The sequence below is a fragment of the Anopheles funestus genome, chromosome X (assembly GCF_943734845.2).
Source record: "Anopheles funestus chromosome X, idAnoFuneDA-416_04, whole genome shotgun sequence".
NCBI lineage: Eukaryota > Metazoa > Arthropoda > Insecta > Diptera > Culicidae > Anopheles > Anopheles funestus.
In genome coordinates this window covers 8084939-8098475 of record NC_064597.1, presented here as the reverse complement: position 1 = coordinate 8098475, position 13537 = coordinate 8084939, and the positions used below count along the sequence as shown (strand labels likewise).

The following is a 13537-nucleotide window of genomic DNA, read 5'->3' as shown; positions in this document are numbered from 1 at the left end:
GCCTTGCATGCCACTCCCAATACAACCCCAACGAAAGGATACCAAGAAATTATTAAAGATCTCATCCTTTCCTAAGTTATACTTATATTGTATCAAAAAGTTATTTCGTCTTCATATAGAGAAATCTGATGGAAAAAAGCAGGCAAAAACTGCTCGCTGTATAGCAGCTGTAAAGCAGTGGATGTCAGCGATGAAGCAGCCGCTTACCATAAATGGAGCGCCACAGCAGCTCGTCATCCACCTTGCGATGTCAGTTAAGGCAGTCAGGATATTAATAATATTAAATAAGTAATTGCTTAAGTATATTTACTAAAGTTGACATTATACATTTGTACGGTTGAGTTAATTTGAATATATTTTTTTTAATTCGATTCGATTTTAATTCGAACTTCAGTAATACTTCAGAATCCCGCTTACAAAAACAATATTGCATTACAGATGAAGTTTAACATATATGCATAATATTTGGTTAACTTTATGAAAGTACAAAGCTAAGCTAAAAAGAAAATGTATGTATGCAATAATATTAAAAATAAAAAAAAAATCGTTATATTAATCCATACGTGTATACACTGCTTCAGTTTGTTATGACAAAAGGATGTTTGGAAGAATTCGACACGTGTCATCTTCTGTTGTCATCGCATTGAAAACATAACTATTCTTGTGTTCATAACCCGCGGCTGTTCTGTGTTGTGCTTGTACTTTTTCGTCCAATTTATGTACGGTGGAATGAGAAAAAACTTTTGCTGCTAGCAATGGATCGGGAGCAATTGCTGCGGGAGGTAAGAACAGCCGTTTAAAAGTTTGAATTATCGATTGTTGATAGCGTATTTGTTTCAGGGCAAGGGTAAGATAAAGGATGGCCCTATTCGCTGCATACTGCTGAGCGAGTTTCATGTTGTGGCGGGCTCCAAAATCAGCTGTCAAGTACCGGAGAATTTCATAACCAAGGATGTGTTTGACTCCATTCGTACGTACATCATTCCTAAACCGCAGCTACAACGGTGCATTTTAACAATGTAAGGTACAACCCTAGATCTCGACACTATCAGGACTCGATTATTGATTGAACTATTCATGCTAATCTTTGTATATTCATTTTCGGTGTGTCAGCAGCAATACCTTGGGCCATAAAGTTATTGGCTATCCTGTCCGGATCAATCACGTACGCTATCAACGGAACTTTTTTTATTTCAATTTATGTTTTGTGTTTGACTCGTGGTCACGTACCGTTCAGTATGAGGCGGTGGTAAAAAAGCTTTCCGAGTATCTGCTTATGATGGAGGAAGAAGGATCTTTCCTGTCTAATGCGGAGAATAATAGCAACATTAGCAATTTGCTCGCGTGCATATTGCGCGATCTTAACCAGCGGCATGTAGCGACGATCGTAGAGGGCGATACGACGATCTATCTGAAAATAGGACGCCTCAAGTCTGATCCACCGGTGGTGCAGGATCATCAGGTGCCGCTGTTGTGCCGCGGATTCGAGGACACAGACCTAGACTCGTGGGACCTGACGACGCAGCAAGTGTTGCCATTCATCAACGGTATCAATCACGTTGCGCGCATTGCCGCCGAAGCGGACGTCGAGAATCAGCTGGTAAAGTCCTGCATCCAGAATCTGGTGTATTACGGTGTAATGCAGCTGTTACCGTTGCTAAAGTACAGCAACGTGTACATGTGCACACGCGAGCTGCAGAAACTCACACGCGATCGTTCGTTGGCCGACGAATGTCGCAAGTACGTGCAGCTGCAGCATGCCGAAAAGGTAGACACCGTACGGTTGCCGAGCTTGTTCAACATACTGCAGCTGTACTCGCAGATGACACACGGCGTTACGCTTCGTTCGCTCTGCCAGCGGCTTTGCCCGCGTGACAACAACATCGACGAGCGGAAGCTAGTTTCGTTCGGTTTGCAACACAATCTGATCCGCTGCATCAACAAGTATCCGATATACACTGGTTCGATACCGACGCCGAAGCACAAACTGTACACCGGGCTGAACAGTTTGGACGAAATCTGCTGCAAAACGGGAATGTCGCCTAGTCGCATCGAGCAGGAAATCGATATGGATTCCAACGTGACCGTCATTTGGAAGTAACGGCATTGTGTTATATGTGTGTTGCCATTCATCCTGATTGTGTGTTGGGAGCTTGTGTGGCACATTTACGTGTTCTATTTTGTTATTTATCGATTGTGTGTAACGTTTTTAAATGTTTTTGTTCTACCTATTTTCAGACATTTTTAATTTTTTTTTTTGGTTTTGCTGTAATTACTGTTTTTTTGTGCATGTTGTGAATCTTTAGTTCATTGAATCGTTTACATCTTCGAAAAACCCAAAGCAACCACACCAAGGAGATACTCATACATACATACCATTACCATTTATCCGAGATTATGCGATGATAATGATTAGATTCGTTTGTTTTATCGTATATTTATATATTGCAGGCCACTTTTCTCATTTCCCTTTCCACTAGTCTCAAACTGGGAAGTACATATCAAAACAGTCGAAACCTAGTCGTTTCTAGAGTTAATTGGTATAAGTTTTAAATCATCATCAAATAATAGAGATTCACATCATAACATAGATCACATACTCATCTTCAACTAATACGCTCAGGCAAACATGAGATTATTTTCGCAACAAACGTTATAATTGTGTTTGATTATTCAAACGGAATAAAAATCCTTGAGAAAACTCGATTTAAAGAAGATTTCTCTCGAACATGTAGTTTATTAACAAAATTAGTAGTCATGTTGCTATGCGACATCTCATCGCTAAGTAATAATAATGTCCTTTTTTCTGCATGTGCCACAGAGTATGTTGTAATTAGAATTAGAATTGTAGAAAATAGTAGTGTAACTGATTAACATAAGCAAGAAAGTAGTAGTGAAGCAATGAATAATGATGTAGCAGCAATTGTTTTAGAAATTAAATTACATTACTGTGTTAAGTTTTAAGTGCATGTCGAGTTAAATTAAAACTTCCAAAAATATATATATTAAGGCTATTTTACTATGATTTTTATCGAAAATTGACATAAAAACACAATAAATCAAAAATATATATGTATATCAAATGTGAAGCTTATGTAATAAGACGTTCTAGAATATTCATAATTAATTTAAGAGTTTTAGAATACATTAAAGTTAGAATATTTCCCATAGGATGCAGGTTTACAAATATTTTAAGATAATTTAAGATAAAGATTTAATATAATTTCTAAATACTAAAAAAAAATATTCTAAACAAGGAATATTTGTGCAATAGTTTGATGACCTTTATTTTATTTTCTATTCTTTTTATTATTACCTCTTTTGCTATATTATCAGCTTATATTATTGTGCTAATGATTACACGGCATTTCCTCCTTGTTTGATGACCTTTACATTATGTAATAAAATATGTACAAAATTTAATCGATGTATTGCTCAATATTTTGTTATGTACTTTCCACCATTTTGAATTATAAATTAAATTAAATTAGTTGTCAACATTGCATGATATAAATGTTTACTAGAGTATTAATTTAGATGTTTGCACCGAACATTAAATGTTTTAACAATCTAACACGGTAGATGCATTACAACTGCATTTTCAAAAATAGTACGTTCGGTGAGTTTGATTTGTCAGCGACGAACTTGTCAGAAGAAACATGTAAAAAAATGTAATAACAAACTAATCCAGTAGTGTGCTAACATCCAAGTAAATTACCAGAAGAGGAAAATGTTTCCTTGTTTTGCGATTCAGCATGGAGGATTTGTTTTGCGATTGTTCGCAAAAAGATACGCGTTGAGCGAACCGGCTGTTATCGGCAAAACGTTAGATGCTGCAACCGGTGCTGTGATGCTGTCCAGCCATATCAGATACATCTCACGGTATTATGGAGTCAGCTGCTATGGCCACACCAATACCATCAACACAGGCACGGAAGTAGTGGTAAGCGTAACTAGTAACGCCACACGCATTCGCCGTTGTTTATTACCAGCCACCTTCCTTCTCCACCGTAGACGGTCACCGAACCACGGCCAACCGTTCACTTTCTATAGAGCCCATTACTTCGATCTCCATTTTTATTCATCTCGTTACATTCCCGTAGCGCAGTCACTCGTCAGTGCTTCAGAGCAGTCGACAACGGCCGAAAAGCGTACCAAATCGTCTATTTTCCAAAACCTCCGTTATCAGCAGAAAGATGGTAAGTACTTGACCTTTCCATCGCATCGGCGTTTTGCCTCAGCTACAGGTGGTCTGTGGAAAGCCTCGCCTTTTATAACGCAAAATCTTCGTTGCTTCGTTGTTTTTTTTTTCCTCCACACTGGGCTCGACAAGGTGGTTAAGCTAACTGAGGAGCAGCGTACGGAGCAGCTGAAGCCACTGTTTGCTTCCGGCTGGACCATGGTGGAAGGCCGGGACGCCATCTACAAGGAGTTCCTGTTTGGAGACTTTAACGAAGCATTCGGTTTTATGACGAGAGTGGCACTGAAAGCGGATAAGATGGATCACCATCCAGAGTGGTTCAACGTGTACAATAAGGTGCAGGTGACGCTCGCTACCCACGATTGTAGTGGTTTGAGCGAGCGTGATGTTAAGTTGGCCCAGTTCCTCGACAAGGTTGCTACTGTTACTAAGTAAAACTATCACAAGAGGCGGCTAGTTGCTGCTACCCAACACGGGGAGGGTGCTAAAGATTTATGCAAGAAAGCGGACATTGAATTGAAGCAGCAAAACAGAAAACCTTGAAGTGAAAATCCCACACAGCAAAATAAATTCCATGCTATCTCAGTACGTCCCAAGTAGCCAAATTAATAAAAATGCAACCATAACGCTGCTTGCAGGCTGCTTAACGAAAAAACGAACCTTGCCCGAACCTTGGGGTCGTTTAAACTGCACACCGTACTCGATAGAACTATGGCGCTTGTTAGTGGTCGGTTAATGGTTCGTTATGGAACTATAAGGTCCATCAATAAGCACACGGTACTCGATGGAACTATGGGGCTTGTTATTGGTCGGTTAGTGGTTCACAATGGAACTACAAGGTTCAACAAGAAGCACACGGTACTCGATGGCATTTTGTTTACAATCCCATCGCTAATCTGTCAAATGTCGGCATCGCAAAACGACGCCATGTGCTCCGAAAAGTGAATTTTAATAATGCAATGTTTTCCGGTGGAAAAAAAAATCGGTGGAAATTTAACGTAAACGCGATCAAATGAAAGCGCTGTCGTCTTCTGTGCGTTAATGTAAACGTTTCTTGTGTCGTTTATTTTACCTCAAATGATAAGTTTTGCCTTGACTGCTAACTGCTAACAGTTCCTTATGCCCTCAAGCGTCCACAGTTTCAACGATGTTAAACGGCATCTTTCGACATTCAAAGAAAATATTGTGATTGTGACTGATGTCTGGAGGATGTATAAATGCAACTCCAAGCAGAAATGAGTCATTTTTTCACATTTTCTTTGGTTTTTTGTAATATAATGATATAATAACATTAACAATAATAATAATAACATAATCTTGCGTGAAAATAAAACTTGCATAAATACTTTCTTTAACATTTTGACGTTCAGGCTGCTTAAGGGTCGGTTAAAAGTACGGCGAACTTTGAAGCTGTTTATCTACTGCAAAAGTCGTATTAGAGAAGCGATCTTTAGCGGGCTCAAAATAGCTGCTTAAGATAATTTGGCTATTTGGGGTATTTCGCACGCTGCTTTGTCTTATGTTGTACGTTGTTTTCAAACAGCAAGTGATTCTTCCACTGTTATGCGGAACTCAAACTCAACGTCTCAGGTTTGCAAGTTTCTGCGTTATAGATTGTTAAAAATATACACTTTTTGGCACAGCTTTCAAGAAACGGGAAACAAGATATTCTTCTTGAGTTTAATACTTTACTTGTTGCCCAAATTTTGAATAGTTAAAAACCCAATAAAAGTAGTCGCATCTGTACACTGGTTTCGGTTTACCAACGGCAGGGAAACGTTCCTCAACTTTTACCAAAATATGTTTCTGTCTGCTTTTTTAGAGATGAATACTTGATGAAAATGAACGAAATGCTTCACTGAAAGATGCAAATTAAAAACTCCGTTTTATTTTTATGAAACCTCGTTCCACGAAGAATATTTGCAGGTTTCTATTTGTAGATAAAATATGATTCTCAGACTAGATTCATCGAAGTAGTCCAAAAGATAAGAATAACAAATTATGGTACACAAACATAAAATATCGCAATATCGCTGTCCTCATGCTGATCCGATTGGATTTGGATTCTGCCATCCCAACTTGACAGCTGCCAGCGCAAAAGCTGATGTCAAGGTACGTTCATCAGGAGCATAGAAATGAACTCCGAGTGAACATTTGACTCTCGGTCGGTAAATTGGAATCAGACGGGGCAGTGTTTTTTTTTTCTCCGATTCGATTGAACAGTGTCGCGTGGAGAGGTGGCGTGTTATTGTTCCCGTTTTGCTGTCCTCAGTTTGGTGATCAGATTTCAAGCTTCCCCGTAGCTAACCTTTTTACACCGCCTCCCATCGTAGGCCAGCAGGTTCATGCGCATTGTTGACGATAGGTAGCAGCATTGTTGTAGGTAGGTAAAGGGCATTGGCGAACGGGGGGGGAAAAAAAAGATGCCAAAAAGGGTTCTTTACGAAACACGCACAAGTGACAAGCAAACAACATTCGACATAATGCGTGAAAGTGGTTTAGCGAAAATGAAAGAAAACGCTTGAACTGTTTTCCACTATTTCTCACTCGCACCCTGTTTTCTCTGTGTCTATTATAGGTGTTGGTGGGATAGAGCAGTGCCGTGTGTAGTTGTGTGTGTGTGTTTGTGTGTGTATGTGTTTGTGGACAATCTCTCATCGTCAGGGCAGGTAATCGCGGATCATAACAGCGCGTTTGAAGCGGGTTGGTGTTGTTAGACCCTTCACGACCCATTCGCAACTCATCCTTACTGCTGTCGTTGTCGCCGTTGGTCGCCGTCAAGCAAAGAAAGCGCAACGCGCGTGAAGGTGGAAGCGTGTAAAAGGGTGTGACACGATAAGGGGATCAGAGTGGGTAGTGGTGCAAACAGAGCGCACATGTGAAATCAGCAATCAAATCTCATATTTTTGCGTCCAAATCCACACAGTCATCATATCCGGACCTTCGGACCAGACCGATCAACCTGCCCTAGGTGTGTAGTGCCAGTGTTTTAGCTTCGATCAACCGTCTCTGAGTAGCGCTTTGTTTGCGAGTTTGCGAGAACCAGTACCGGACGATGGCACCGAATCTGAGCAAGCTGCTGTCGAACCAGAACGCCGTAGTCGGTGTTGCCGGATGTACTGCGGCAGCCTGCATCATACTGTACGGTAAACAGATCCACAAGAATCGGTAAGTACCGGTACGCGCTCAACAACCGGTTTAGCCGTCCCAAGTTCAAGGTTTCGAGTACACGTACCAAGTGTACGGCAGTAAGGCAGCTGTCACTTGTTCGTTGCGTTCCAAGCCAGTTTCTGCATAGGAATTTTCCTAATGGTTTTCAAGTGAGCCATTACCCACCGCCCTAGATGCGGTGGAATGCAGCAGGTTACGGTTACGTATTAAGACTAGCGACATGGCTACAACTCCTCAATACTCTCAATTCACTCTCACTTCTTCCCGCCGCGGGGTTGCATTTTTTCCATCCACAGCAAGCAGCGACCGGAGGATGAGATACAATATCTAATCAGCGACAAAAAAGAAAAGCGCAGCCCGAAGGCCCATGTCAATGCCGTTTTCTTTAACCAGCTGCGCGCACTATTAGGTAAGTGTGTGAAGCAATCCGTGCACGAACTGTCGTGGACCCAGCCGTTGGACCAGCGTTAAATAATCTCGTTGATAGGACGGTTGCGTCTCGGTAAAACATCACGGTCAAACTACAGACAAAAAAAAAACAATATTGTCCCAACCTGATTAGTATCTTAATCGTTAGCGAAATCATACTCATATTCGTTTCTACTTCAGCCTTGCCCCGTACAGTCACACCCCGTTCATTGCAGAGTTGCGACCAAGATCGTCATATCAGGGTGTGATGGATTTTTTTTCGAGTGTTTTGCTCTATACCTGACCAAATCGTACACTTTCAAGCAAGCAAACTGCCGGAAGCTTACAGAATCGACGAACATTGATTATGGAAGTCATCAGATAAGCTCACTCTAGTGGCGGAGAGGCGTCAGGGGAATCGTACGATTCACGGAGTTCGTTGCGGTGTACGGAGCGATTGCAAAGTCCACCAAAAACCGCTTTCTTGAAGAAAGGTTGCGTGTGCAGACACCGTACGCGTGCTTCCTATGCATGTAGAGGAGAAACATACTTTGAACCCGGTGCGAAACGAAACATTTCACATCATATCGATTGATAGGGTTTTCGGGGGGAGGGTTGAAATCAAACCGGCGAGATAATACAAGCAAACCGTACGAGGAGTATGGGGTTTGCCGCGCACGATAGTGAGCTGTAACGCAATGAATAATGCAGAAGAATTTGCCTTGCAACTTGCGTGTGTGTGTGCGCGTGTATGTACGCCACGCAGTCAGTAAATGTTTCAGGGATTAATTAATGATTCTCGAATAGTGTATCGCAAGTCGTGCGGGGGTCAAACGGGTGTTAATCTGAATCCGCAATTTGAATGAAACCATCAAAGGATGTAGCAAAACAAACGTACGAAAAAAAAAATGCTCCGGGAACTCTTTGGAGTTAAGCAAAAAGACCCACAGTCGCGCAATGTGCAGCTTTGGACACTGTTCGCGCTAATACCTTTACGAGATGTCGTTCCGCAGAGTGTATGAGTTGGGTACTTGTACGCTAAAGCAAAAAAAAACTAGGAGTTAAACCTTTTTTTTTGGTCTTAGCTAATCTTGCGAATCATTGTTTATCTAAGACCATTGAGTTGCGTCCAAACTCTTTGGAGTGCGATTGACGCAAATGCTTCAACACATGAAGGGGTAACTATGGAATGATTGTCAGTTTTTCATTTGTCATTTTTGTTGGATGATACGAGAATTGTTTTTTGTGTTGTTCAATGTACATTATATTTTTACCTTTGGGTCTTTATTAAGGTCAAGAAAACTAGACGTACTTTTATTTGTTGAAAGAATATTAATCAAAAGCTGATGTAGACATCGGTACACAATTTGGTGGCTTACGAATCATAGAAATTCAACTAGATGCAGATGTATTAATGTTTTAAACCGTAATGAAATGCCATAAACATTGACCCAAACTACGCTGATTTCAGTTAGACCTTCCGCAAAACCGATATACAACCACAGTGTGAAGCTTAATTGCAATCAAGTGTATCGTTCTGCTTTCATCAAGCTCTTTATTTCTTTCCTTTTTTTCTCCCCTTTCTTCGATTCAACTCACCACTCCACTTGCTACAAACGACGCGCTCGCGAATCAACCGGATCGGCATAATAGGCATCATCATACCGAAGGCATGGAGCGTCGAGAACGGATTGCTCATCGTGATTGCTTTGTCGCTTATTGCCCGGTCGGTCAGCGATATCTGGATGATACAGAATGCGACGGCGATCGAGAGCACAATCATTACGATGAACAAGAAGCAGTTCCGGACGGCGTTGGTGAAATACCTTTCCGCCTTGCCTGCGGTAAGTGGGACCTGCGCTGTGGGTGTCTGTTTTCGGGCAACGTGGAGACGATGATGATTGTAGCAAAAGTAACAGGGCACATGGATGATAAAGCGTGTTTTGGTTGTGAGCAGTCACTTTAGGTGTGGTGTGCATGTGTTTGTCAAGATCTTGGGGTTTTTTGCTTTACTTGCCATGTTAAGAATCTAATCGTAACTCTAAACCTTCTAACTTAAGTTCATTAAATTATTTAACATAAGTTGTTTAATTTCTTTTACATTTTTAGTTTGTTAAATTGAAGAAATTATTGTCTGTAGAACACTATAAAAAGAAGATTAGAAGAAACCCAAATATAATTACTCTAAGTTAGAGAATTAACATTGCTTTCGTTATATTTGTAGATCGCAGTCGTAAACAATGTTCTAAAATGGAGCATAGGAGAGCTAAAACTACGCTTCCGTACGAACCTGTCGCAATATTTATACAACGAGTACCTGAAGTAAGGCCGTCAACCGTTAACGATTTACCAAACAAACCAATAAACACACTTGCCGTTCCAATTATGTTCCACCTTCCAGAGGATTCACCTACTACAAAATGTCAAACTTGGACAACCGGATAGCGAATGCGGACCAGCTGCTGACGACGGATATTGACAAGTTCTGCGAGAGCGTTACCGATCTGTACTCGAACATTTGCAAACCATTGCTAGATATCGTGATTTACGTGTACCGGCTGACGACTAACCTCGGCGGTACGACGCCAGGTATTCTGCTGCTGTATCTGTTCTTCTCCGGTGTGTTCCTTACCAACCTGCGCAAACCGACCGGCCGGTTGACGGTGATGGAGCAGAAGCTGGAAGGCGAGTTCCGGTATGTGAACAGCCGATTGATTACCAACTCGGAGGAGATTGCCTTCTACAAGGGTAACAACCGGGAGAAGTTAACGATACTGGCGAGCTTTAACAAGCTTGTTGCGCATATGCGCAAGTTCCTAGAATTCCGCGTCGGTATGGGCATTGTGGACAATATGGTGGCGAAATGTAAGTTACGCTCCAAGGAGAAAAGTTGGTGAATGTTTCAAACTTTGTTCACGCTGAATTTGGTGTCTCTCTCACGCTAGATATTGCAACTGTTGTTGGGTTCTACGCTGTTTCGCTTCCGTTCTTTGAGAAGGATCATCCCTTGCTCACTGGAAGTCAACAGAGTGAGCGGTTGAGCGTAAGTATATGTCAACAACTATCACAAGTTACTACTTTTATTGATCATTTCTTTTTTTTTGTCGTCCCGATTGAATCACAGCGTTACTACACATTCGGTCGCATGTTGGTCAAGTTGGCGGAAGCAATTGGGCGTTTGGTGTTGGCTGGCAGGGAAATGTCCCGGCTCGCCGGATTCACTGCACGCATGACCGAACTGACGGTGGTGCTGAAGGATCTCAATTCTGGCCGGTACGAGCGCACGATGGTAAACAATTCGGCCATTGCCGATGCGGGCGATATTGGGCCCGGTCGGGGTATGCTCAAGTTCCAGGACAATTTGATCAAGTTCGAACATGTGCCGCTGGTAACGCCGAACGGGGACGTGCTGGTGAAGGACCTAACGTTCGAGGTAAAGTCCGGCATGAATGTGCTCGTGTGCGGCCCGAACGGATGCGGCAAGAGCAGTCTGTTCCGAATTCTCGGTGAACTATGGCCGACGTGGGGTGGCAAGGTTACTAAACCACCTGCCGGCAAACTGTTCTACATTCCCCAGCGACCGTACATGACGCTTGGTTCGTTGCGCGATCAGGTTAGTGTGTCCTCTGTTTAGCATATTGTGTTGAATGTTTAATTTAAATCGTACTGCAACACCCCAAATCTTCTTTCACACTAGATTATTTATCCACATACGCACCAAGAGATGAAACGCCGCGGCAAAACCGATGCCGACCTGCTGAAGTATCTTGACCTTGTGCAGCTCACCTATCTGCAGGTGCGCGAGAAGGGTCTGGACGCGATCGAGGACTGGATCGATGTGCTGTCCGGTGGTGAGAAGCAGCGTATCGCTATGGCCCGACTGTTTTACCACAATCCACAGTTCGCCATCCTGGACGAATGTACGTCCGCGGTGTCAGTGGACGTCGAGGGCAGTATGTACGAGTACTGCCGCAAAGTCGGTATTACGCTCTTTACCGTATCGCACCGAAAGTCCCTATGGACGCATCACGATTACTACCTCAAGTTCGATGGTCACGGTGCGTACGAGTTTGGTCCCATCGAAGGCACGCAGGATCAGTTTGGGTCTTAAGTTTCATCCCGTGTTTTCTTGTTTCTTGTTTTGGTTTCCAACCGACAACCATTATTACCACCATGCTTAGGATAGCGGGAAACGAAACACAACGTAACACACAGAAAACATGTTTAGACGCACACACACACGCTCGGTTCATTTGCTGTGGCTATGTTTGTTTATTTTTTTCTTTACTAGATTTTGTTTTTTTTTTCGCGTACGTTTTTATTATATCTGTATCTTTTAGTATGAATGCATGCCAAACCAGCACAACATACATGAAATACTTTTGCTAGCGTGTCATCTTTCTATTGCGAACGTAACGCTTACGCATGACAGGCTTAAGTATGCGTATTGTGTGTGTCTGTGTGTTGGTGTAGGCCTTGTGGATTATGCGAATGTGATGTTACGCTACTTGTTTTTTTTCCTTACCACTTCTTAGGATGTTACACGACGCAATACCGCGGGCAAAGTTTGCGCAGTCGTGTTTCATTTGCTAATGTGTTAGTAGATAACCGGTTTTTGTTTTATTACCATAATGCTATATTTTATTCTGCTATATATATTTTTTCCCCTCCCCATTTGCAATAATCATATTAGCCGTTTTTGGTAGGTGTTTGTAAAAAAAATCTAGTACGGGTGCAGGAAACCATTTGTTTTATAAGTGCAAATTCTTTTAATGTATACACATTCTAATGCAGTACGCATGGACAAAGGTATAATAGTTGGACAAGTAGGAGGCAAAAAGGTGTCGATAAATGTGTATTGTTTTTTTTGTTCTTCTTTTTTTGTTTTGTTTTCTTTTTTTTTAACGATTCACTTGTCCTAGTTTAACGATGATCATTCCAGACGGAAGTTATTTTATGCACATTAACACATGTCTAGTACATGTTATACAAATTATACAGCTTTTCGGTTCGTTCATTTCAGTGTTCTTACTAGAGACGAAAAAAGAGTTATGAAATAAACAAAAAAAACAATCAAATTAGCACTAACAATAGTTGTGTTGCGTTATGTTTTCTACAAGAAATTCATTACGTATTGTATTAATATTGAAAACCCTTATTTAAGCTTACTACTTACTACTGGGCGACTCGGTACAAGTGATAAACGGCACCGGTCCACGCCGGCAGGACTGGGGTTCAAATCTCATTCGGACCGTCACCCCGTAGCAAGGACGGGGACTATCCGGCTACACGGTAAGAATAAGTCTAGTAAGCCAGAAATGTTCCGGCATGACCTCACAGAGGTCGTTACGCCAAGAAGAAAAAGAAGACTTGAAGAACAATTGAAGGACATATGTGGAGGACTCCATCTTTCGAATGCGTTTATTAAGCGTTACACAGCTACATATATTTTTGTTATATATTACAAAGTACTTTTTTACAATTATCTATTCCTGCGACGTATCCTTTGGATAGAGAAATCAAGCCAAAATTATGCAAACCTACTCTTTACAATAGTAGCAGTTCATTTTAGAAAGTAAAATCAACCGACCTTAGGCAATATATTTAAAATTTGGGAGATGACATTCTATCGGACATTTCTACTATACAATCTACTCAAGATTGTATCATTCAACACAACGGTCACAGATAAAAAAGTGTTGAAATGTTCAATACCTGTCTGTTTTAATGCTAAAGAAAGGTTACAGCTGTAATGAA

General features: G+C 41.5%; 3 protein-coding genes across 4 annotated transcripts; all 3 read left to right on the top strand.

Annotated features, from left to right (window-relative positions):
* The first annotated feature begins 595 nt into the window (after window positions 1-595).
* Window positions 596-2652, top strand: LOC125771441 (GATOR complex protein NPRL2). Its single transcript, XM_049442079.1, has 3 exons — window positions 596-782; window positions 841-1019; window positions 1117-2652. Exons 1-3 carry the CDS (start codon window positions 756-758, stop codon window positions 2099-2101), a joined length of 1191 nt encoding a protein of 396 aa, XP_049298036.1. The 5' UTR covers window positions 596-755; the 3' UTR covers window positions 2102-2652.
* A 982-nt stretch (window positions 2653-3634) lies between these two features.
* Window positions 3635-4792, top strand: LOC125771445 (putative pterin-4-alpha-carbinolamine dehydratase). Its single transcript, XM_049442092.1, has 3 exons — window positions 3635-3943; window positions 4104-4199; window positions 4334-4792. The coding sequence occupies exons 1-3, from the start codon at window positions 3731-3733 to the stop codon at window positions 4634-4636; spliced, it is 612 nt and encodes a 203-aa protein (XP_049298049.1). The 5' UTR covers window positions 3635-3730; the 3' UTR covers window positions 4637-4792.
* A 1529-nt stretch (window positions 4793-6321) lies between these two features.
* On the top strand, window positions 6322-12871 carry LOC125771430 (ATP-binding cassette sub-family D member 3). 2 transcript variants are annotated; one of them, XM_049442052.1, is made up of 10 exons: window positions 6322-6584; window positions 6780-6870; window positions 7128-7369; window positions 7669-7781; window positions 9434-9624; window positions 10005-10102; window positions 10182-10645; window positions 10726-10823; window positions 10905-11393; window positions 11478-12871. In XM_049442052.1, exons 3-10 carry the CDS (start codon window positions 7257-7259, stop codon window positions 11889-11891), a joined length of 1980 nt encoding a protein of 659 aa, XP_049298009.1. In that variant the 5' UTR covers window positions 6322-6584; window positions 6780-6870; window positions 7128-7256; the 3' UTR covers window positions 11892-12871. The 2 variants fall into 2 exon arrangements, with proteins under 2 accessions (XP_049298009.1, XP_049298000.1); XM_049442043.1 differs by having other exon boundaries at window positions 6780-7050.
* The last annotated feature ends 666 nt before the right edge of the window (window positions 12872-13537 follow it).

Excerpts from the sequence above, each read along its gene's own strand:
- LOC125771441 (XM_049442079.1), top strand. The coding sequence starts at position 756 with ATGGATCGGGAGCAATTGCTGCGGGAG. Across the intron at positions 783-840 it reads GGGAGCAATTGCTGCGGGAG|GGCAAGGGTAAGATAAAGGA; the intron begins GTAAGAACAGCC and ends TATTTGTTTCAG. Across the intron at positions 1,020-1,116 it reads CAACGGTGCATTTTAACAAT|CAATACCTTGGGCCATAAAG; the intron begins GTAAGGTACAAC and ends GTGTGTCAGCAG.
- LOC125771445 (XM_049442092.1), top strand. The coding sequence starts at position 3,731 with ATGTTTCCTTGTTTTGCGATTCAGCATGGAGGATTTGTTTTGCGATTG. Across the intron at positions 3,944-4,103 it reads ACACAGGCACGGAAGTAGTG|CGCAGTCACTCGTCAGTGCT; the intron begins GTAAGCGTAACT and ends ACATTCCCGTAG. Across the intron at positions 4,200-4,333 it reads CCGTTATCAGCAGAAAGATG|GTGGTTAAGCTAACTGAGGA; the intron begins GTAAGTACTTGA and ends GGGCTCGACAAG.
- LOC125771430 (XM_049442052.1), top strand. The coding sequence starts at position 7,257 with ATGGCACCGAATCTGAGCAAGCTGCTGTCGAACCAGAACGCCGTAGTC. Across the intron at positions 7,370-7,668 it reads AAACAGATCCACAAGAATCG|CAAGCAGCGACCGGAGGATG; the intron begins GTAAGTACCGGT and ends TTCCATCCACAG. Across the intron at positions 11,394-11,477 it reads TTGGTTCGTTGCGCGATCAG|ATTATTTATCCACATACGCA; the intron begins GTTAGTGTGTCC and ends CTTTCACACTAG.